The sequence below is a fragment of the Gnatocerus cornutus genome, chromosome 9 (assembly GCF_029298725.1).
Source record: "Gnatocerus cornutus isolate USDA-ARS CGAHR chromosome 9, icGnaCorn1.1, whole genome shotgun sequence".
Lineage (NCBI taxonomy): Eukaryota > Metazoa > Arthropoda > Insecta > Coleoptera > Tenebrionidae > Gnatocerus > Gnatocerus cornutus.
The window spans coordinates 5165855-5190110 of NC_142241.1; the positions used below are offsets into that span (position 1 = coordinate 5165855).

At 37.2% G+C, this 24256-nt stretch overlaps 1 protein-coding gene across 8 annotated transcripts; it reads right to left on the reverse strand.

Annotated features, from left to right (window-relative positions):
- Positions 1-1487: 1487 nt before the first annotated feature.
- Positions 1488-24128, reverse strand: RhoGAP100F (Rho GTPase activating protein at 100F). Of its 8 annotated transcripts, XM_088044759.1 has the most exons (20): positions 23596-24128; positions 20059-20167; positions 11200-11310; positions 10223-10306; positions 9714-9971; positions 8538-8782; positions 8156-8491; positions 7728-8102; positions 6834-6953; positions 6665-6771; positions 6148-6326; positions 5953-6082; positions 5530-5904; positions 5413-5480; positions 5037-5354; positions 4851-4983; positions 4526-4806; positions 4249-4480; positions 3850-4028; positions 1488-3798 (listed from the first exon to the last, which is right to left on the reverse strand). In XM_088044759.1, exons 2-20 carry the CDS (start codon positions 20140-20142, stop codon positions 2800-2802), a joined length of 4614 nt encoding a protein of 1537 aa, XP_087900885.1. In that variant the 5' UTR covers positions 20143-20167; positions 23596-24128; the 3' UTR covers positions 1488-2799. The 8 variants fall into 8 exon arrangements, with proteins under 8 accessions (XP_087900885.1, XP_087900887.1, XP_087900883.1 ...); XM_088044761.1 differs by having other exon boundaries at positions 5530-6082; positions 7728-7910; XM_088044757.1 differs by having other exon boundaries at positions 5530-6082; positions 6148-6290.
- Between the last annotated feature and the right edge of the window lie 128 nt (positions 24129-24256).

Here is a 24256-nt window from a genome sequence, read left to right on the forward strand (position 1 = left end):
GTAAAATTTGATAAAAACTTTAGAAAAATTGTTTTAAGTTTTTGAATGAGTATACATTGAAAGTTCAATTTCTTTGTATTTCCCTGATGATAAAATAACATAAAAAACATAAAAAAACATAAAAAAAATAAAAAAAATTACGTGCGTGTGTTATTCGGTCGATCAATGAAATGCTCTGTTGCAAAACGGTTTTAATACGTAACATGAAAACAATGCGTGCGATAAAAAATCTTCACAAAGCCGATTATATTATCTCACGTTTTTATTGTATAACTTTGAGTAAAACGTTTAAGGTTGAAAATCGGTGAATGAACGTGTTATTGCTCAACTGAATGATTTATTTATTCGTTATTTTGTAGTACATATTAGGAGGGTCTAGCCATTTGAGAAGCTATATTAAATACTGATAATTTATAGTTTAGTTTTAACATCTATATTTTCGATATATTTGAGAAATATTTTCAAATTACTTGAAAAATGCGCGCAACAAAAGCAAGACAAGGCAATTGGCAACTACGTGGGAATATTTAATAACGAAAGTATTGTCGTTGATTTTTTGCGAGACGAGGTTTCTATTTTGATTCTAAGCTGGTTGTAGAATAACGTGAAAATATTTCTAAATATATTTTGTATACATAACAATTTAATATTCTATAGGAGAGGAATGATTATTAGTTCGTGAAATATGAGATTTTGTCACGAAAACAACATGAATGAGAATCTGGATATATTTCTATAAAAAATGAACCCTGTAAATTGTAATATTGCATCCGTTATTTCACGAACTCTCTGTTTAGCTAAATGAGGGGTGTAAATGGTCGAGGCTTCACGTAATTATTGTACACACTTTTAAAACCCAGTCATGTAGGAAAGTATAAATTCTATCATGATATGTGCATACAACATCTCGCATTCGCCTTATTTTTAATAACTTTTCAATCATAAAGCCCAAGCCAGAAGCGAAAAATCGACTTTTTCACCCCTAGGATGAGCCGTCGCAAAATTTTATAGCCAAGTGCGTTCATGATAACATTCTAATAATATAACTACTTGTTCTAAAATTGACAAAACTCAAAATTGACTAGAGTATCTCTCTCCACAGCACACCTTTTTTTCTAACATATTATACATTTTTAGCCACATTTACTACTTAGGCGAGGGTGGCGGGGTTATTTGATATGGGCCCGCTCACCCTTTATTTGTTGTGTGCATTTACATCAAAACCTATTACCTGCATGCGTCTAGCACCGCAAAATAAGTACGGAAATTGGGAAAATAACACCCTTTTCACACACTCGTGGATGAGGGATCAACAGAAACCCCGCCGTTCCACGTTGATATTTACAACAATGATTAGCTGGAAGAGTTGGAACGACGGATTCGAAGATTCGATTATTGCCATACAAATATTTATAAACACTCAAAATTATATACAACATTGAGTAATAATATCGATAAACATTTTATTGGCAACAAAACAACGTCGATACATTTAAAATAAATTTTTGCATGGCAATCAAAATAACTAAACTGTACATTGATAAACAGTCACCAACAATTAAGTTAAATTAACGATGTTAAAAAAGTCACACCAGTCATTTTTACTTTAGTATTTATGTACACCTTGTAGAATTTACAAAAAGGGGACTAATTAGCGACTTAGAAACGGTTATTATTCATGACGACAGGATATTTCGTACAACGTGTGGGGCGCGTACAAATTTTTCTAAAATTCTAGATGGAAATCTGCCTAATTACATACGGTATATGGCAGTGACAATTTATTTATACATTACTCTTATTTGTGCAATCATTATTATTGAGGCCAAATTTTTAAACCGAACCCTACATTAAATTAACTTTTGCAGTAACTCAAAATTTTCGAGTTTTAGCAATTTTTATTCGATATTTTTTTATTTTGCACTTTCTGGATTTTTTTACAATTGTTGTTAATCTCCAGACATGAATTTGTAGACCTTTCTTAGTTAGTTAATGTTTTGATAAGAATTTTGGGAAGTTGGCGAATACTAGAAAACATAAATAAAAATGTTCTTATCCAGCGCGCCGGAGAGTGTATAGTGTGCTCCGATTACGCGAATGCATCGCGGTGTATAAATGATTTTATTTAAATATTAAAATGCGTTTTTGATAGAGAATTAAATAAATAAGACGACGGAATTTTTGTAAATTTACATCTTCCGATAACAGTTATACAATTTCGTTCTAAACATTCCACATTAAAAAAAACTTCGTGTTTATATTATTTTTTAGAAAGGAGGACCAGCTTTTGTAGATTATTTTTTGTCTTTGTTTTTGTTTCTCGTCACAATATTGCATTAAAATTGCTAAATCTGAAATTTTGCGAATTGATTTTTGATGGCTCAGTTTAGAAATTCTGCCTTGTTCCAAATAAAAACGTCATTAACATCAATCGAAAAAAGGGGTGAATATCACACTCTGAAATGATAAACTGATAAAATTGTGCAACACGCAACAACCATTTGTCTAGATTTTTCCACGTAGATACCTCTCTATTTTCATAAATATTTATTTGATCTACCAACTAAAATTATATGTATCGTATAATATAATTTAAATATTAGTTAACAATGATCCTAATTATTTAATTTGATTCTAATAAGCAAGTACATTTAGTTATACTAAGACGTTTTGTTTCGTATTTATAGTCATGTGATAATGGTAAATTACATCGATGATGGTGAAGTTACCCTAAATTTTGTCTTTTTTTACAGTGCTGCCACAATAAAAAGTGTTTTGTGCCCAAACCGCGCTAATGATTCAGTCGCTTTGTTCACCGTCACCTTCCACGTCCTTCTCACCAACTTCTCTGGTGTTGCTGTCTTCAGTTTCAATGCTACTTGTGGGCGTAGGAGTATCTTCAATACTCAACAAAGCCGAACTGTTGCTTTGTGTCACATTTGGACTTGTATCGAAGCTGCTACCTGATTTGGACTCCCTTCCAGGGCTGTACTTGTCAGTCGTATAAGTGGTGCTCAAATAACTCGTCTTTTCGGGATATTTACTTCCGATGGTGTTGTATTTGGTGTCTGTGGTCGGAAAAATGGACTCGCTGGGCTCATAACTCGGTTTAGTTGAGTATTTGGAATCACTCGCGTAGTTCTCAAAGAACGACTTTGTTTCCTTGATGGTGCCGATCGTGTTGAATTTATCTCCGTAGCTCATCTCTCCTGGTGTGTAGTTCAAATAAGCTCCGGTCAAAAATGGATTAGTACTGGCGTAAGTCGTCGGCGTGTACCCCAAACCGAACATGTTGTTCGCAGTGGTACTAATATTCGAAATGGTACTTTGTAAGCTTGTCAGTGTCGAAAAACTGGGTGTGGTACTCCCCAAAGTCACGTTCAAACCTGCCGAAGTTGCTTGCATGGCTGGAGAACTTGAGCGCGACACGTTTCCCCCCAGGATGGACGGGGAGGCTCGACTTAAACTCGAGATGGATGGGGAGTTTCTCGGACCTGGAGAATTAACGGACGTCGTCGATGGGGAGTTTCGTATCCCAGGAGAGCTGATGGTAACAGACGGAGAACTTCTCATCATCATGGTCTGGGTGGATGGGGAGGCGCGAATGGCGGGCGAACTGACACGGCTGGGCAGGCAGTGTTTAACGGAGTCGGAACCCGACTGGGAATCGCTACTGCTGCTTGGAGAACCTGGAGAAGAGACTATCACCTGACGTGGCTTGAGGCCGGTTGCTGCTGGTGGCGGACCGACTCGTGGAGAGAGCGGACGGTAGGGACCTTTGCTTGCTGATGATTGGCCCTTGAATAGAAAAATTAACATGGAATCGAGTTTGATTCTCTTCGAACTTACTAGTATCTGGAGTGATGGGCCCTGTGGCTGTGGGCCTCGCGGGCCCGAGACTGCTGAGCGAGGAGGAGGAGGAAACGGAGCCGCTGAGAGCCGAGACTGCTCTCGAGCTTGAGCCTGCAGTCCCGGAGGACACGCACTGCGATTGTCTCCACGCGGCCCGGGTGGCCTGCCGCGACGACCTGTCTGGAAAGGCCCCCTCTAAATACCATCGACACCCAAACACATCGATTCTAACTACAAAGTGAGCGAAGCCGCAAAGTCTAGGAGTCGAGGAAAGCACAAAAACAATACAAAGACAAGACGGGAAATCGAATCAAACTTTTCCTTCAATCACGAAAAGACATGGAGGTTGTGTGTTGTGTGTGTGGAATGCTCTTTCAACGGTGAACTACACATTACCTGAGTGAAGTTTGGGAGTAGGCCAGATCTGAAGGAGATATTTTAGCACGTTGATGGGTTGGTGATAATCTAAATCGAAGCTCTTCGCGGTTGCTGTCGGAGTGAGGATATCACTTGAATGAAGCATGAGTGGGGGAGCAAGGGCGGTAGCTAAGTTTTGAGCAGACATCTTGTTTCTATCTGACGCGGAAACAACAAGAGCCAGATGGTCCATCAAGAAGATCAAAGTCGCCTAAAACACACTCGTAACCCTAAATTTTCAATAACCGAAACTTACTCTGTTGATCCGCGGCAAACAGTCTAAAATGGAGAACATGAGCTTGGCATTGCCTTCGGGATCATCTGGAAGACAAACACCAAGCGCGTCAACCATCATTTGGTATAGGCATTTGGTGAATAGAGGTTCTGGAAGTTCCCTTAAATAATCCTTTAACACTCCCGTTATTACGTTGATATCGGGGACGTTATCTGGACTTAAATCTACTGATCGACTGTTACGTTCAAAGGCCTCTCGAAGGATACGTTTCTTAGTTGCTGATCCGCAAAGACGATATAAACCTACAAGAGAAGTCAAATCCAATGCGACCACATCGAGATCTCACCTATAATATCTAAACCTCTTCTTTCTACTTCTTCTACGCATCGTTTAATGATAATAGGAATTTGTTGAGTGCTAGAAACTAGACCGGTGGCTACACCTCCCGGGACTCCACCAGTTTTACATTCGCGATTTACCTAAAAAGTGCATTAATTCAACGTTATCCTTTTTTACATTTTAATTTACGTACCACCGACTCCAAGTCCACACCAAAAAGTGGCGTCGTCCTCGACAAAGCTAGCCCTGAGGAAGCCTTCCTCCGGTAAAGCGACGACGAATCCGTGTGTCGCAGTCTTAAATACAAAGTTCCTCGCGGTTCGATTTTAAGAGCGAGTTGGTGTATTGGACCGGACTTTAAGAGAGTTGGCAAATATACTGATCCTTTATAGCACAATTTATGTCTGTATTGTGGATCCCAGGAGTAGATTAGAAGGTCTAGTTCTCTGTTGTTGACCAAATCCAATTCGAAGCTTTCATCCCAGTCGAACACTAAATCGCCTGTCCTTACCTAATAACAGTCCAGGATTTACCATTGTCGTTTCCTTCATTTAATCCCAATTACTTACCACCGTCCTTGCTTTATGGACTCTGTCGCACTCCAGCACACAATACAAATCACGAAGACCCGTTGAACCTGTGATTTATTTGATAAGAGAGAATTTTACAGTGAAAAGTTAACTGACCGCTGATGCTCGGGGATCCTCCACTTGGAGTGACAGGGGTCGTTGCTGTGGAGGTTCCAGTCGAGGCTCTTAAGCCTCTACCGGCTAGTAAATGCACCCACAACATTCCACTGACGGGCTCGTCAGAGATCGACGCTAAAGCTCCACTTGTCAGAGATGACAGCCCCGCTATCGAAGAGCCTGCACTAGGAAGTCCAGGTTTCTCGATCTTATACTTTAAGAATTCAGCAGGATTTATATCTAATTGTCTGTGGCCTCTTGGAAGAGTGCCACTGGGAGTAGGAACAGGACTTGGAGCAGCCCCTGATCTCACCGAATCCAGATCTAAAAGCTGTCGCATTCTTCGCATGGAAGGTGAACGTGATGAACTCAACGCTGCAAAATATTCTTCGTCACAGGGTTGAGTTCCGGGATGTATCTTACGAGAAGATGAGGTGATGTGTTGCGTTGATAATGACCTAGCAGGGGCTGAAGGATGTTGTGATCGTGTAAAATGTCTGTCTAATGTTGATGTGGTACCTGGTCTTCCATAACTGTAGTAACCCCCTTCAATCTGTCAAAAATAACACCCACATTAAAAAACTGTACTTTTCAGGTGTTAAAATTGTAAAAAATTACGTTTTTCAGTGCATCGTGGATGTTTTCAGCGCTGTAAGTGAACCTGGCTGCTCTTTGTTGGTTCAGGACGTCTCTGGATGCTCTGATTTGCTCGTAAATAGCCGACGTGGACGGCGTCCGACTCAACCACTGTCTGTACTCATCTGAAGTGAATACACTAGGTGACGAGGGTATCCGCCCTTTTATGAAAATGAAACGTGTAAAAAGAAGCATGAGTAAAGTGGAAAGAAACCCTATAAATGAAGGGCTGCTGTCAAATCGAGGATGAGTGCGAATGGCAGAAGTCCTCGACGTGATTTAATGATTGTGTACCTGAGTGTTGTGTGTAATTGGGCTTTTTGGAAAGGACAAAGTGCTCGAACGCTCACAATTTGCCAAAAATTAATACGTGCACATGTGGTCACTTTTCGTCTCGAGTTCCCTCTTGTACATAATCAAGGACAGATGGGAAAAAGGAGTAAAAATCATTTTTCCATGGGTTTATTCGTGACATTTTGTGGCAAAGCGTGTCGCTTACCTCTGTCCCTTCGTATTGAAGGCATTTCTGGTGCAGAGAGAGTTCCATCCGATTCATCTTGTAAAAGACCGACGCTCCTATCTCCGAATCTTTTATTCATGGCCAATCTAAAAACCAACCATTATGTAATAACAGGTCTCGTCTCTGAAATTCACCGAAAATCTCTCACCTTGTAGACCCTCTTGTATCACGTGGGAGCGAGTTGAATTTTGTTGTAATATCGGTCGATGTTAGAGAATTTTGCCTTCCTAATGTAGGTATTGTACTGTGGGGAACTGAACTCTGATTCCTGTATCGGGAAAATCATTTTGACGGCTTGCATGATTTATTCTCAAGAGGAAATTTATCGCATCACCTACTTCCAAAAAATCACTCTATTGATGGCTTTTCCGGTTTTATGCCTACTTTATCCGCTAAGGGAAATTTCACTATGAATTTGAACAAGCTCGTCTTTGCGAGACTTTTGGTTTTCATTCTTTTTTTGTGTAAAAATTTATTTAATTGTTTATTTAGAAAGTGAGTGGGCGCATCCACCATTTTTACTCTTAAGTTTAATACCTTTAGCGCTACGGAGATTTTGGCTGGAATCTTATTATTCTTTGTTTTCGTTTCTGTTTTAATTTCCAGAAAAACGAAAGCCTGAAGACAGGTTTTACTCTAAATCTATATAAGCTCGTTGTTGAGATATTTACGGATTTTCAATGGAAATCTTTTTGAAGTTTAAAGAGTTTGAAGAGACAGTTTATTTGTAAAGTGTACCCGCTATTTTCATGTAAATAAAATTTAACGAAAATTGAATCCGTGTAATGTACACAAATAAAAAACCCTAATGAAAGTCTTATAAGCCTCTTCCACGTTATCTCATACATTTTTATTATTTTCAGTACAAGCAGCAAGAGCGTACAATTGTTTGCAAGGAAAATAATGTCGACTACGAGCATAGAATTCGTAATGTAAGAATAATAGAAATAATGCTCGTGTAGCTTAAAGCTTGTTTGCTAATTTAATCTTCTTATTCGAGCTAATCTTTTGGTGATGCGACAATTTCTGTTAGTATGTTTACCTGTAATAGTAATAGCTGCTTCTGGGTCCGGCGGTGGCTTCCGTGTCGCTGGAATAATCGAGGCTGCTCCTGTTCCTCCTCGACAGCGCGGCGCTAGTAGCATATTGCGCTGAAGAACCGTATTTCGCTTGTGCCAGTTGAGCAGCCACAGCCGCTTGGTCCACGTATCTCTGGTTGTACCTGCTAAGAGTTGATCCAGATTTGAGGCTAGATCTTAATAGGCTGTGTCTACCAGCTTGGGTTATACTAGTATAATCAGAATATTCCGTGTGAGGGAGGTGCTGATCGGATCCGGAACGGGGCATGATTCGCCGACTGCCCGTTCCGGTGTGCTGAACGTAATAATGAGATGAAGGGCTTTGTTGTGATGATAATCTAAAATTAATGGGAGGGGCATAACAACCACCGACGGAAACCACATAGACTACCTTGTCGGCATGGGTTGGGCTCCTGCTGACATCCTTCGTCCTGGTAAAGCGAAGGAATGGACTTTCTCGGCGAGGCTTTCCAAAGTGTTGGGATAGTTCCTTTCGTACGGTTGGAAGTGTTGCATACTAGACTTGGGCTGCTCGGTTATGACCGGTGGCGGCGGTTGGTACCCCCACGTGTTGGAATCGGGCGGTCTCGAATTATAGTACAAATCCAAACCGTTGCTATCTTGAGCTGTGTGTCTCGAGTCCATCGAAGGCAGACCAAGCCCGAGCCGAGAACGAGATTCGCTCATTTCTCTGCCGTCGCCAGTGTGCCGTTGACGCATCGATTCCCTAGAAAGCATTCTTGGAAATGTGAATATTTTAAAGAATTGATTACCTGTGTTGTCCGAGATCTCCTTCATCGGGTTCGTCTTCGCGTAAGTCTCGCTTTATCACAACGACGGGAGGGGGTTTGTGTTCGGATCGGGGCTGTACGTTTGGCGAACTTTGTCCTCCTTTGCTGCCTTTTCGCTGCCTCGTCGCCAGGACTAGTCTTCGGGGGATCGACATTATTATAACAACGTCGTCTAGGCTCATCCGAGTCACGTCCACCAGGTTGACCGCCAAAATTTCGTCGCCGACCTTCAAGAAAATTCGTTTTACGTTACGTAATTGTGTGATTTTATTGAACTCCTTTAGCCGTCGGAGATTAATCAGCCGCTTCTTCTGCTTTATTTCCCGATCAAATTTCCCCCCAAATTGGCTAACTCGATCCAACAAAAAGACGCCGGAAAAACCGTTAAGCTTACGATGTCCTTATTTACATGAACCATAAATGTAATTAGACATAAAATGCTTGGAGAGTTTGCTCCTTTCATTATGAGAAATTACGTGTTAAGACTGATAATCCCATAAACTTTCCTCCAGCCATCAAACAACCGATTTTATCCCAAGTAACTTCTGCTCTAAGATTTCCGCGAACACTTATTAAATTTCTTGGGAAAGCTCATTAATAATTTCCGATCCTCACTTGCCCCGACACTGTTACAAATATAATTTCAAAAACCAGAAGAAACTTCCCAACCATATTGGCCTACATTAAATCTTAAAGTGCATAGAAATTGAAATTTTAGGAACAAAAAGAGGGAATCTCTTGTTACAACATTTTGTGGATTTTTCTGAGAGGCCAAGGCAAATCTTTATTGCTTTTATTTCGGGATTTTCTTTCTCACACGGGTTCCCTGGGGCGCAGTAGGCGAAAATTGTCTTTGGGGCCATTAAAAGTTGTCGATTATGAGGCGAAGCGGCAATACATTTTTTCGGAAACTAAATAATCGCACGGTGTGGCTTTCAGTTTTGGAAAAAAAATTGTATAAACCGGCGCATCCACCATTTTTGTAATTCAAATTTTGTCTAATAAAACCATGTATGAACACAGTTCCATAATTATGTTGTCAATATGTTTTAAGAGGTCGTTTTCCCCTCATGCTCCCAGCTCTTAAGCTCCTTTGCCGCTAATTTACTGCAGTTTGCGTTCAATTCCCGATTAAACCCTGTTATCTAAACCTCTTACCTTAAGGCATCCACTGTTGTAGACGGCCGATTCCAGAGCTATTCTCGATATAAATACACCATCATTCCTATCAATCCCATTGCCTTCTCGTATGTACAAACCGAGGGTTTGCCCCGGTCTTTTAACAATCTCCACAAATTGCACCGTGTGTTTAGCATCTTGCATTGCCAAAAATCGCTTCGCTGCATCAGTCCCTGCTCTGCCTAAATGTCTCGCATCCAAAATTCTGACGATCATCTCGCCGAGTCTTTCCACGTGCTAAAAATAGTTGCAAAATTAATTTAACACCACTTTGATCTTTGCGATATTATAATTAGGGAAAAATTACTTTATAACGTTTTCTGTGAGTTCAAAGGGTGCGGAACGAAGCTAGTTAAGGTACATTCGTGAATTAATTTCAAGTTGCACAGTAACGGGCTGGTCTGTATGAATTAATTAGTGAGGCTCTAGGGAAGGACGGTGTATAAAGAGGACTGAGTTTAAACAGATTAAGGATTTTTTGGACTTACCTCCAAGGCGGCCGCAGTTGAAGCATCGTGATCGTTTTCTACGGCTTCTATCTGCTTGAAAATATCGCTACTGATTCCTGACACCTGCAAAAACGACACTACAATAACGTCTAATCCACAGAATTGTTATTAAAACACGTCTTGCATTTTTCATAGGCTATTTTTAGATCTGACATTAAACCAAAATCTCTTTATTAAAAACGAACGCTTTCCATATCTCATAGAAAAGTCATAAAATGCACGCCACTGCGTCAGTACATAAAGATCAAAAGAAACGCAAGCATTGAATAAAATTCTTATCAGTGCGTTTTGCTGAGGCAAAGCAAAATTGCCTACCTCAGTTGATTTTGTCCGCACTGCTCCGGTACACAAAAATGAAAAGTTTTAATTAATTAGTTTTGGAGAAATAGTTTTTATTAATTAATATTTTTACGCAAAGTGTTGGTGGAGAGTTAAATGTGGTTTTACTTGCCACAAGGTTTAAAGTTATTGTTTAAACGAGAATGAATTAAGTTTGTTGTGTGTTTTTAGTTCAGTTTATTGGAGTTTAACTCGAGTTACTAAAATCTGTGCAACTTCAAATTGAATTAAACATTTCGTAGGAAAAGTTTGTGATATTGTTGTTGATGCCTTGAATTTTTGTACTAGAATTTCAACATTGAAGCCACTTTTTCGGTGCTTTTATAATTATTCTGAAAATAGCTGTAAGGGTATCGTGTGTAAGTTGAAGTTGATTACAAGCAATCGATTGGTTGTTTCGTTGATTGTTACAAAAATTGTGGAATTCCAACTCCCCACTTAACATATTTAACAGAGTCCATAAAAAAGTAATTACGTTCATTAAAAATGCATTAAGCAATAAGTTATTTCGCCTATTGATTTCAAATTCGGGGCAAAGCCCCACGTAATACATTTCCAATTCACGGTTCGACAATTGTCGAATTGCGGGCATTATCAACATGACAACCCCTAATTACCTTCCTGAAGTCTCCCTGAATGACCATGGGCGGATGGTTAGTCCTGTTGTTGGGGGCTGGAGGTGCCCGCAGCGGAGAGGCAGTGAGATCCAAAGCCTCTCGCCCATTATCCTGAAACAAGATGAGCCAGTGTCACATCCATCTCTTTCAAAAACCACCTCTAACATTTTGTTTCAACGAAAAATACACACGTCAACCAACGAAAGTTATGAGCTTGTGTGTGATTTCATGTTGTGTTTACTTTAAATAATTTATGGATCTCTTGTTCGAGCTCGGATTTATGAGTGACGAATTCATCGCGGACTGTGATAGATGATGGAATTTTTATTGCTTAACTTAAATTTCGGTGGCGGTCGCGTGGACATTGCTATTCAAGCCGCGTCAAAACTATCCAACTTGCATATTTTTGCAAGAAATTATGTACTTTGTTATTAGCTTATCTCGGCGTTTCCTCACGAAATGAACCACCGTGGAAAAGGCAAAGTTTTCGGGGGGCATGACGCCATCAACCCCAAAACTCTACACCAATTTTAATAAGGCGCCAACGACATATTTTAATGTTAAAATAAATGCTTAATTTGAAACCGAAACTTTTCTTGGGGTTTTTTGTTGACTTTTTTACAAACACGCCATTTTCATGAATAAATTTGCATCGAAATTCGGAAATTGCGCTTATGCAGCTGTCAGATATAATAACTTGCATGTTATAAGAATCGAATTATGCTTAATAACGCCATTAACTACCTAGACGACAGTTTTTGTATTCGGAAGCTACAAAAGTTTAATTTTATATTTCTATAAGTTTCTGTAATGACTATCAGGCTAACGAAAGATAAAAGGTTCTGGAATATATGACGCGTGAACGATAAGAAAAACCAACGAAGTAAAGCAAATAGCAGAAAATTTGTAACTGCGAGGGCCAAAAGGAAAATGCGCCAAAAATCGATTTCAATAAATTAAGAAAGATTATGAATTTAGGTGTGGGTTTCAGTTTACAGAAATGAGGCTATTTTTTAATACATATTATCTGTCTTTGTACAGAAACAACAAAGTTTAAGTATATTTAGGAACAAAATTAAAAAATGGGAATTTTGGTGGATGCGCCATATGCAAAATTAAAAAAATTCTTTAAGTTTAGGTTTCATAAACTGAATCTTCATAAACTGCGAGGACCAAATGGAAAATGCGCCAAAAATCGATTTCAATAAATTGAGAAAGATTATAAATTTAGGTGTGGGTTTCAGTTTCCTGAAATGAGGCTATTTTCTAATACATATTATCTGTCTTTGTACAGAAACAACGTTTAAGTATATTTAGGAACAGAATTAAAAAATGGAAATTTTGGTGGATGCGCCATATGCAAAATAAAAAAAATGCTTTAAGTTTTCGTTTCATAAACTGAATCTTGATAAATATCTGTTTAGCGCAGAAACAAATAAAATTAATATAAAAATTTTAATGTGTTATATTGAAAATTAAAATAAAAAGCTTCAGATTTGTGAAATTTTGTCCGCAAAAACAAGAAATTTTTGAAGTATTAACAGAATTAAAAAAATATACATGTATAAAATTTTGAAATTAAACAAAAATTATGGGTGCGCCAAATTTAAAATAAAATCTAAATTTCCATCTGTAAACTTTTTTCGTTATAAAATAACACCATTGTTTAATGTAAATCTTCCAAAAAGCTTATTAACACAAAGAGAATTAATGAAAATATAGTTTTTTGATGTCGATGGAACAATTTTGGATTTGCCAAATTGAAAATAAAATTCATAATTTTTATGAGATGGGTTTTTTCCCAATTAATTACATCTATTAACCACAGAAACAAGAAATTTTGGTAATATGTATAGAATTAAGAAAGAAAATTTTGAAATGGACCAAATATGGTGGATGCGCTTAATTTAGAACAAAATCTCCAATTCTAGCTGTTTTTGTAAAATTAGACAATTTCGTAATAAAAAGGGCTAAAAACGCTCAAAGCGATGGTCAAGAACGATTCAATAACAAATAATTTCAACCTGTTTGTTTTAATTAATCAAAAATTTGAATAATTTAGCGTAAATATTTCCATTTCTCCGTTTATTTTACGTTCCAAATAAGCTCGTCAAGCTTTAATAATCAGAAGTGACTCGTTAGTAGAATATTTTTAAGTATCACTACTGTAAACTGAAACTTGAAAGTAGATTAAATTTAATCGCCTCAACCACTTTGTTTAACAAACTTTTCTTATCATCAAGCGACTTACCGACAGGCTGCGAGCTTAGTGTAAACTCAATTCGGCGTTAATTTCGTTGTATTAATTATTAATAATGATTCGATTCTGAATAATAAAATAAATTGGTTATCGATTCTTTGAACGATCAATCATCAGTGAAATTCGGCGGAAATTTTCGGTAACTTTCTATAAAGGAGATAAGGACTGAAAGGACACCCTCATTGTAATTCCCCCACAATGAATATTATGAAATTAATTAAACCTCAATTTGGCGGTGTATTGACGCAGAACTCCTCACATTTCATGGTTTTCCACCATTGGTACCGAAAAATTCACCTGTCGAGTGAGTCACAGCGAAATTTAGCTGTCGTTTACTTGTTGATTAAAATTTTTCAAATGACACTTTGGGGATTCAACGTGCACTTTCGATCAAGGAATCGGCTAACCTAATAATAAATCGTTCCCGATCAGTTTCTGTCAAGGATCCGGCATATATCCGGGAAAAATTGCCCGGAATCACAGAAAACTGGCGCCATTTTCAAAACCTCAACCGGAAATCACTAGACACTGCCATTTGAACAAACATTTAATTTACCTTTCTTGTAAAAAAGCAGCCTTTGCCATTTTTATCGCACATTAACTAAATCAACGTACTCGTAACCGCCAACTTGATTTCGCCTGCCTTGTTATTGATCTTCATCGTGACGTCACTTGCGAGTAAAATTGCGCGCGCAGAGGAGGTACGAGATTTGATTGGCTGACTAACAATTCCCGCCAAAATTCATGTGTCAATTCATTCCGGAGTAGAGTAGTCATGCGATTTTGATGGATTACTACCACGATGGTTCTAGAGATAAAGCTAATGGGAAGAATGTTTCTCATTTTTGACCGGAATTTCAATGAACTTAAAGAAGAAAAGTTCGAACCGCTTAGGCGAAATCGTTAGCGACAGACTCGCTCCTGCAGGTATTGTAATAATTAGACGAAAACTCTTCTTTGGTTTGAGATTTAAAGACAATTCCAGCTTTCTCTAAGCCGATTTGAAACTAGACGGATTTACTTCTTTTCTTAAGCTTTATTTAAATGTGGACGTTCGTACCATTTCCACAATTAACACTGAATTTAATTGCTCCAATATTTTTGCGGCAGGTGCAGGATTAAAAATAATCGGATTGGATTTTCAGGGTGCACATACTTTTAAATTCCGTGTGGCTGTTATTAAAAAACTCTGGACATAACAAAAAACGTCAATTTTAGCGTTGATTGCATTAAAATTCGAAATGCGCCGTGTTTTAAAAATTCACTAACAAAACTGGACTGATTAAAGTGTCAATGTGAAATCGATGAACTGAATTTTTAAACAGATAAACTAGGGCACTGTCATTGGAAGTTTGATAATGAAATATTTTTGTCGCAGGATCTTTTGATGAATTTCAAGATTTTAATTAAATTCAGTATAATTTTTCATCAGATCTAAGAGAATTAAGCGAGACCCTGAAAATGTTAATCTGTGACTTCTTTTCGGGGTGATGAGAGAGGAATGACTTACGTCCGGGATTATAATTAAAAGAAAAATTGGCGGTTCCAACATTTTTACCAACAATTTTAATTAATTTTTGTCTATAATTCCCATATTAGAAAGTCATTTCTGCACACAAATTGTCTAAATTTGACATTAAAAACAAGTCTTCAGAAGGAAGAATGTTTGCTGGTTGATATCCGTCTTTAAAAGTTCTGTTTGTTATCTGTATCCATGGAACTAATTTTACGATCTCTAAAGTGGCTGTAAAAGCGACTTTTACTTCCTAAAGTGTCATCGATAAACCTGTACACTTCGAAATGCACTCACTTATCTCAATACACATTGTTATGTAAAAACTTCTTCTATAAAAGCAATTATACCTTTTGTAGAAATACTCCCACTGTGTTAATCAAATGAATTTGCGTAGAAACATTTCTCCATTTATCTTGTCATCTTCTCTAGATTTTTTAGTAAAATAAGTAATTTCTCAGTTGGATGTTTTTGTTTAACGTCGCATCATAATGAAACCTCTTCATTATGACCATTAGTACATGACAGTTTGACAAATAGTGTGTTAACATTATTATGATCCAGTAATCAATTTCCAATTTTTATCTTCCTCTACAGCGACATTTATTATCCACCGTGTAAAAGCCCGTAAAAATCTTCGCAGTGATCCTTGTTTTTTATTTATGTTTACGTCTGCGAGCAGTTTTTACACTTATCTCCTTACTTTTATTACTTTACGTAAACTCTGAAAAGCGGCAAATTAGTGTCGGTAATATTAACATCGATGTTGTCGTAACTTCTCATTAAAACGGCAACTTAAGATATTTTTATAAGAAAACCAAACTCAGAGAGGGTAACTGTCGGCGTAAATGGATCCTTTTAAACTTTGCGAATTATAGTGACGGCAAAAGAAATTTCAGACTCTCATTAATTACACATTTGATTCCGTCACATAAAATGGTGATACTTTTGATATTTGTAGGGAGAGCTTTTAATAAATAAACTAGAAAAGCGAGGCTTTTATGTGCTTTTGGAATTGTTCGAGCGGCCCCATTAGATATGAAAAGACACAAGAAAGCGCGGATCATGGAAGAGTTGTCCTATTTAAATAATAAAAAGCAGGTGTGAACTCGAGAATTTGTAAATAAATTTTCCTTCAGTGAAGTGGTAGCCTACATCTGCTCGTATTTGTGTAAACTAATTCCTCACTCCCCCACGAACATTGTTATAGTTAGTTCATAAGCTGCAAACATATACTAGGGAAAAAGCAAATAATTGCTCGTAAAACATCCCCAAGTCGAGCGACAAAAAGAGGGTGGCATTTTCAGGCCGCGAAACAGTTTCGGTTATTTGCGCGATCTTGCCGTCGGTCGTTTGTCTTTTGGTTTTATTTGTGAAAAGTTCACTTCTCCCAGAGACGAGAATCGATACCGAGGGAGGCTTCCAGGATTTCCACAAGCCATATATCAAACTTGTACTTCAATGTGTGCATATTAAAGCGCGAAATAAATACTTTTCGAAGACACTCCTAACATTGGGGTTGCTCCACCTGATCCCTCAAATTAACGCAGGAAGAAGTCATGATGACGCGCAGGAAACACTCCCGGACAGACGCTTCCGATGCATTTCTTGGTCGAGGGGGAAAATGGTGGATGCGTCGGGATGATCAAATAAAGCGTTTCCTAGATCACATGGCTTTTTGTGGGCGACAACGCGATAAAATGCAAAAACATAATAGGGCGGAAATAACTTTACGGCTTCCGGAGGAAATTTTGCGGAATTTGAACACATTATCTTATCTGGGCAGGTTTGACATGTTTGGATGTACAGGGTGATTCACAGTAAACGCAAAAATCTTTAGTCTGTATTGTATTTTTTTGGTTCTGGTTTTCTAGACTTATTACATTTCTTTCATTCTTTTTTCGATTTTTATATCTTTACCATTGTTTGGTCACTGAATTTCTTTAATGTTTGTATGTTTCCGGATTTATTGAGAGTTTTTAGATTATTCAATTAATTTCGTGGATTATTTTGAATCTTACGATTAGATAAGATCTTTCAAATTTATAGAAATTTTCGGACCCTTTTGATCCTTACGCCCCTAAAAACGGTTGTTCTTCTTCTGTAGATTTTAGGTCAGGCCGAATTAATGAATTATTACGAATGCAACAAAAGCATAATGCAAAATAATGCATTTTCCATTCCGTCTTTTATTTATAATTTCCCGAAAGTCGGAGTAAAGTCGTAATTAATTCATACTTCTCCTCGGACTTAATTAGAGGTAAGCGAGCCCGAGGAGGGCGAATACTCCCAAGAATTTCTTCTAGCTGCTATATTGAAATAGCTGCTTGGCAGTCCGACAAAATAGCCCGATATTGCGCAGAACCACCCTTAAACCTCTTGAAAGAAAAGATAAATCATCGCCCCCACGCGTTATTGCATAATTAAGATTATGTAATTTTCAGTTTCATTTGCACGTGGTACTGAAATACCACCTCGTAAATATTTGTGTAGTAGAAGCGGAAACGGCGCTGCCACTCATTCATAATTAAACTATCGCAATTTTTAATGCAATTTTGATTCTTTTTTTAAATAATCGATGGTTTCGTGGGCTTTGTCCGGTGATTTTTTAATTAAGGTTTAGGTGAAGGCTGTTCCAATTTGGAACAGTTGCCAATAATTCACGAGGGATATGTGAACACGGGATTTTTCTCTCCATTTGTTTCGGAGCCAATTTCGGGACTTACTTCTTATGATGGTATCTACATGTTTAACCAACCAGAGTCTAGTGCAAAATGCGTGCGCCTGTGTCGCGATTCTTTCTGTGATCGGTTTTTATCTTAATGCCCTCTGACCTGAATTAAGGAAATGAAGTTGAAAAAAGGTGCTGCGTATCAAATGTACCATCGAATGTTGTTTTAAGTACTTTAATTATTAATCAACGAATCAGAGTATTAATTAATTAATCAACGTATTATTAATTCACATTTTCGACGGGAATAAATTTCACTTTTATATTTAGTCGTCAACTGAAGTGAGGGGTAACAAAAAATGTAAGTGGGTTTTGCTCCAACTCCTCCTCTTTACACTCTACGTAAAATCAATATTCCCTTGTTTAAAATCCAACTACTTGGAGCTAAATTACTAAGCGTGTCATTAACTATAACAGTAAACTTTTTAAAGCATTTATTGCATAAATTTAATGTCACTCTAATGCAGCTCGTTTGGATGCAAAACCATAAATGAAGATTGTAAACGAGGTGATTAAAGATTTTTACAACCTCCAACGACCCATGCACACATGAGATCCGTTGTAACAAGAACAGTTCATACCTTTCAACTGATCTGAATTTTGAATATTCGTTACTATAAATACGTGACCTCTTGGCAATGGTACTGTTTCACCCGGTAAAGTGTGTCATCACAGCGACACGAACGTGCAAATGAGGTAAAAAATCGAGCGAGGCGATTTTCGCCATGTTAAATTAGCAATGAGATCGGCCTAAACTCACGAAATTGTTTCTGTGATTGTTTGAGAAACAGTTTCCTTCCTTATCTCCGAATGTCATCCGTTTTTCCACTTCATCGCTTCACGGAAGGAACGCTGTTATTACAACGTAGCGCGATGATTGGTCGTCGTTATCGACTAAGTTACGGTTTACGTTTTCCTTTAATTACTATCGTGTGTACGTGGCCTCACGTGATGTTGATACATTCATAATGAGTAGTGCAAAGGGGAAAAGCGTGAATGGCATCGTAGCGCATTTTTCATTCTGGTCTACAGGGAGGACTGTACAATTTGCATCTAGTTGTACTACGAGAACACGTTCATATTTTAACCAGCAAACCTTTCACGGATGGATTGTTTATGAGAATTTAAATTACACCAAATTGAGTTACGAACTCACATGCAAATCCAATATAAGTGCGCTATGTTTTCAGTTGCTGCAGGCAAACACCCAATCAAAGGAAAAAGCTTCAAAGCTACATTGATTGGTGGGAATTCAAGTCGATACGCTTTGGAAAGTGTAGGGCATTTCACTGGAATTGGAAACATTATTTTTAGTCCACAAACATTTAAAAAAAAGTTGGCCCGGCGCATCCACCATTTTATCACAGTTTTTTTACTTTATTTCTTGTTTTGGATAAGTAACCTTTAAAAATTTTATTGGTATAGCTTTAAAATTTCCAGAATTACAGATTTTGTACAAAAGTTTTCAACATGCTCAATAATTTCCGCGTTTCAATGCCCCCAAGTTAAAAGTCTTTAATTTTCTCTCTAAAATAATTTCAGCAAGTTCATCGTGTTGCTAAAAGCAAAATTAAAGAAAAATAATTTAAAAGCTCACAAATTTGACTTCTGAAGATCCATTTCCAGCTCCTAAATTTCCAAAGCGAGGCTTCATTTTTAATTCTCTCAGTTGATAATAAATATTAAAAAATTTAAATCCCTAGACGTACAACATGTGGCTACTTAATCTCGACTGGTGATAAAAGCGGACACTTTATGGTGGTAGCAACGCAATTTTATTATCTATTATTAGTGATACAAAGATTTAATCCCACCGGAGACACTCTCATTTTATTAAGAAATAAAGAGGAAAGATAAACTTTGCCATCCATCACTCAGCATCTCCTGCTGACTGCAGCTAATTTCACATCAGAACCACATGAATGTTTTTAAGTGAAGAGAATTTACGAGGGACAAAAAGCAATTATTGTTAGGGTTAATAAATTTAATCTTCATTGCCAGACTCCGACAATTTTAGTTATCACGACAAGAGAGTTATCGAAAAAACAGTTTATTAATGGTAGAGCAAAGCATCGAGCTTCTGAAAATCACGTTTTTGATTGACTAATATTTCAAACGGCGAGACAAGTACATTATTGTCGAAATCTCTTTCGTGATCAGAAATTAAATTTCCTCGAGGAAAATATTTGTGTTTTCAACTGCACCGGCGCGAAATTTAAAAAGTCCGTTTTCTTGAAGCAACATTTCTTTGTAGTTTTATTTTAAGTGACTTGGAATAGCTTGGCACTTATCCTAGCTCTTCTCGTCCTCAAAGGAAATTCCTCTTTGTACAAAATATTACATAATAGCACTCACCTTCCTGCGACCACAGCAGAGCATATTGCGCGTGCGCGAACGACCGGATGTGATCTTCGAGCGCGCCAATTTCCGCCACTGCATACCAGATTAGCTCTGGGATGTCGTCCTGAAAAATAACAACCATATCCATTATTATACAAAGGACGCATGCTAGCCTCGGTACAATCACAATGATTGATGATGGCCGCAAATTTCAGATTATTTTTTTTTAAAACACCTGTTTGATGTTCACAATCAGATTTCATTTCTATCACTCTGTATTGATCTGTATTTGGGAAGTTTTATTTCTTTTTTGGAAAGCGTTCATGCATAGAGATGTGGCCAATTTGCTTCGGAATGATGTCAAAAGGGCTTTACACGGATGGCACTGGTGCTTTGAACTATTTCAATAGCCGTGAAATACGTTTGTGGAGATAGGGAAGGTTTTAATGGGGGTGTGTTTGTTAAACATGCAAGAATTTTTGTTTGGAAAAGATAGCTTTGAATTTACCCTGACGTTGCATAAATATTGGACTTATTTTTTCGCTACTGAACTACGAACTTTACATAAAATATTAAAAATAAATAAGCCACAAAACTGTGAACATTCCGGTCCACATAAAGTATTAAATTATGGACTGTAAATTTTAATTTCCCATAGCACTAAAACGGGAACTTTATCGACTAATAAACTGAGTTGACATTAGGAATTCTTGTTATAGACTAGCATAAATATTTTTAAATAGGACAGAAAGTAATATACGAGAAAAGTTTTGTAAAACAATCTCTAACGAATAGGCAAAAATGGTGGATGCGCCGGGGGCCACAAACGGATATTTTTTTTATAAATGTTTCTAATTTGACTTATAGAATCCAAAAGTTTTTTTGAACGTTCTTATGTTTGCATTTGACGTCTCCACCATTTTTGGAGCTTAACTAAAAATTATTTGAAACTGCTTTTTAGTAGGTACTTCGAGAAAATCCACTTGCTTATTATTTTGAAATTACCCGTTTTTCAGGACGGTCTAAGGCGTGAAGTTATTATTCCCCATTATAAAACCGCGATTAAAACCGACCTGACGTTAACAAATGACATTATAATGGACAAAAAAGAAAACAACAATGAAATTAGCATATTAAATTGAATGATAATTTGTTTATCGTCACGTGATGTTGTATTAATCCAATGTCTTAATTGTGTGAAATTTCATTAGCGTTATCAGCCACATTTAAGCTTAATAAAACGGCTTTTTCGGGCAACTAATAATAAACTTCGAACGGAAAACGGAACCGTTTTGACATTTGAAATATGAATGATGAAGTTCCGTTGTTTGGTAAACGGGCAGTGTGAACTCTCAATAATTAAAACAGTAAAGTTACGTATTCTAATTTTAGATTTAAATTAAACCTGCATCATTAATCAATTTAGGGTTTAATTATGAACTGAACTCATATCATTACTGAAAAAACGAAGAAAATGAATTAAGTTTGGGGCGCAAATTAATATCGATCTCAAGTAACGCCACAAATGTCTTTAAATCTTTTTTAAATATAAATAATGGTATTCGTGTAAACACGACCAAATGAAAAGCTTTTAGGATAATAGCACAAATCCATTTCTGAAGCCCCAGAAGGAAAGGTATTATTGTGAAGCGATTTATAAACATGTAGACTTTTCATGCTTTGATTAGCTTAAAAAGGCGGTTTCATTAATGTAAAAAACGTGCGCAGAGGGAAAATTTTATTTCTTGGCCTGGGAACGTGTCCTATTATAAAACATCTGGTCTTTGATCTGATAATTGACCGCGAGCTGTTCAAAGCGCGAGTTTAGGTCCAGAAGGGGAGTGTTAAGCTAAAGTTCTCGACATCGTATTTTTTATTCGAATTTTTTATCACTGTTGTGCTATAGCCACGAAATTTGGGGAACTATTTTTGAGGCGTCCTTAAGTCTACCAAATTGCAAACTTGTACATTGAAGGACACAAATTTTGGGAATTTTATTTTTAAAACCAAGCAAAAATATTTGTAATTTTGGAAATTTTAGTACTGCAGCAGTAAAATTTAGGAAAGTAACTATTTTTGAGTGATGTGTTAACTGTTCTAAATTGCAAAATTGTAGAGCGAAAGACACAAATTCTTATTTATAAGACGAATCAAACATTTTCGACATCCTTTACTATTACTAAAATTCCTAATTTTGGTAAGTTTAGATCCATAGCTATGAAATATAGAGAACTTTCTGTCTTTGACTATCGTGAATTGTAGAGCGAAAGACCCAACTTTTAGAAATTTTTATTTTTAAAACCAAGCAGAATTTCAAATTTCTGTGGCCTGCTTTCACTTGTATGTTAGATACTTTAAAAAGCCACAAATTAAAGAATCATTTTCCAGAGAATCAGCCCTTGAATGATGTTGTGCCTGTCGTTTTTCTTCCGCTTATCTCGTTTAAAATTCACAAGTTCTAAACTTGGACCTGAAAGTTTTGTTTAACCTTACAGTTAGTGCAAATATTGGCGGATGTTTCATCCAACTTTGTTATTTACTTTGCCACTAAAAACAACTGAAGAACAAAGGAATTAAAAAATATATTACTTCCCGATTTTCCATTACCTGCGTAATTTAGCTAAAATTACAATCTGGGTCAAAAGGCAATTACTTAAAATTGTTAATAAAAGATGTGCAACCCGGGGCATTTGCTGGAAAATGCCGCATCATTTCGAGTGAAGTTTATGGACAAAAATGGTTAAAATGAAGACCTCCTAAGGAATTAATCCATTTATTCAAGCTCCATTGTTTTATTTTCTGTTACATTGTGCATTACTGCTATAATTCTGCATGTGCACATTGTGGAAAGTAATTAGTCTAATAATAATGAACGTTAGAAGCCAGAGAAGATCTTTGCATGCAGCTCCGAGTTATGGCGAATCTAATATGAGCAAAAGTTGGACTAATTTGGGATTATGAATTAAAGTTTGGTCGTAATTAATTTTTTCAACAATGCCTCGGAAAAGACTTTCCACTTCTCTTGATTTATTTCCAGCACCATTGTTTTTGACATCCGAAAAATCGTCACCAACTGTTACATTTCCTCTAAACAAAAGACCCCTTCTAAATAATATGAAAGTAGAAATATCTTGAAAGTAGTGTAGCAAAGAATGACGTTTTAAATGACAACCTTTTTTTTAGGGCGTCGTAAAGTACCTTTAACCCAGCATAAAATTTCGCCTAGTTTCTCTGTAAAAATTTCGTGTCAGCGACAACATTAACGTCTTTATAAATTGGCAAAAAATCCATATCGAGATGCAGGAAAAGTTTGACACGGCTTATTTAATATTTTATCATTTCTCATCGTATTTGATTAAGCAATTTACGAGACACGCGCATTCAAGCTTGAATCTAAAAGATTTGAGCCGTACTGGGGCAATCTCGAAATGGGGCGAAATGGGGAAATTTGAGAGATGTGATGGACTGGAGGTATTGGTAACCTACATACATCATCAAAAATCAATAACAAAATGATTTTGATCCAAGGGGGCCGCTTTTGGCAAAACGTACCTGTATGAAAGCATGATCACCTATTTTCGAATTTCTTATTTAAGACCTTCCTGTGCCTCGTGATGAGTAAAATGGATCGCATTTCGTCCGAGATGATTTATTTGCGTAGGACCGAACAGGCTTCCAAGTTCTAGTGTTGTAGAACCTTAATCAATATTTCCAGTCTGGGTCCTACTTTATCATCATCGAATAAAAATTCCACACGAACCACGTCACTTCACTTTAACAAAACACAAAATAACCCGAAAGCTCCACCGTAGTTTCATCGACAAGTTCGCCACGATAGCATTTTCCGTAACTGTGCTTGTGCTCAATGAAAAATAGCAGGAAAAATGTCGACGCGCGCTACGAAAAACCACAAAATTGCTTAAATTAACGTGAATTATCGACTCTTACGATCTTGGACGGGTTTAACGAAGCAAACTAACACTTATGACGATCTAATCAACTCCTAATTAGTTAATAATTAAGTGAAATGCGTTTAAAACGGCTTGATTTAAATTTAGAGCAGCCCCGACGGCTAGTATACTACGGCCCCCTCCCTACTCGAGCTTTACCGAAAGCTCGCGGTATTGAACGAAAGCTCCCCGTTAAATTATCCTGATGCGCGATTTTACATCAGGATCACTAGAAAAAACGGATTTCGATACGGAAATTTTTC

What these genes read in the sequence shown, in the direction of transcription:
- RhoGAP100F (XM_088044755.1), bottom strand. Translation starts at nt 20,142, where the DNA reads ATGCAGTGGCGGAAATTGGCGCGCTCGAAGATCACATCCGGTCGTTCG. An exon ending in GGAGATCTCGGACAACACAG is followed by an intron (nt 8,492 to 8,537) that starts GTAATCAATTCT and finishes AATGCTTTCTAG; the next exon opens with GGAATCGATGCGTCAACGGC. An exon ending in TACTCCCAAACTTCACTCAG is followed by an intron (nt 4,029 to 4,248) that starts GTAATGTGTAGT and finishes CTTTCCAGACAG; the next exon opens with GTCGTCGCGGCAGGCCACCC.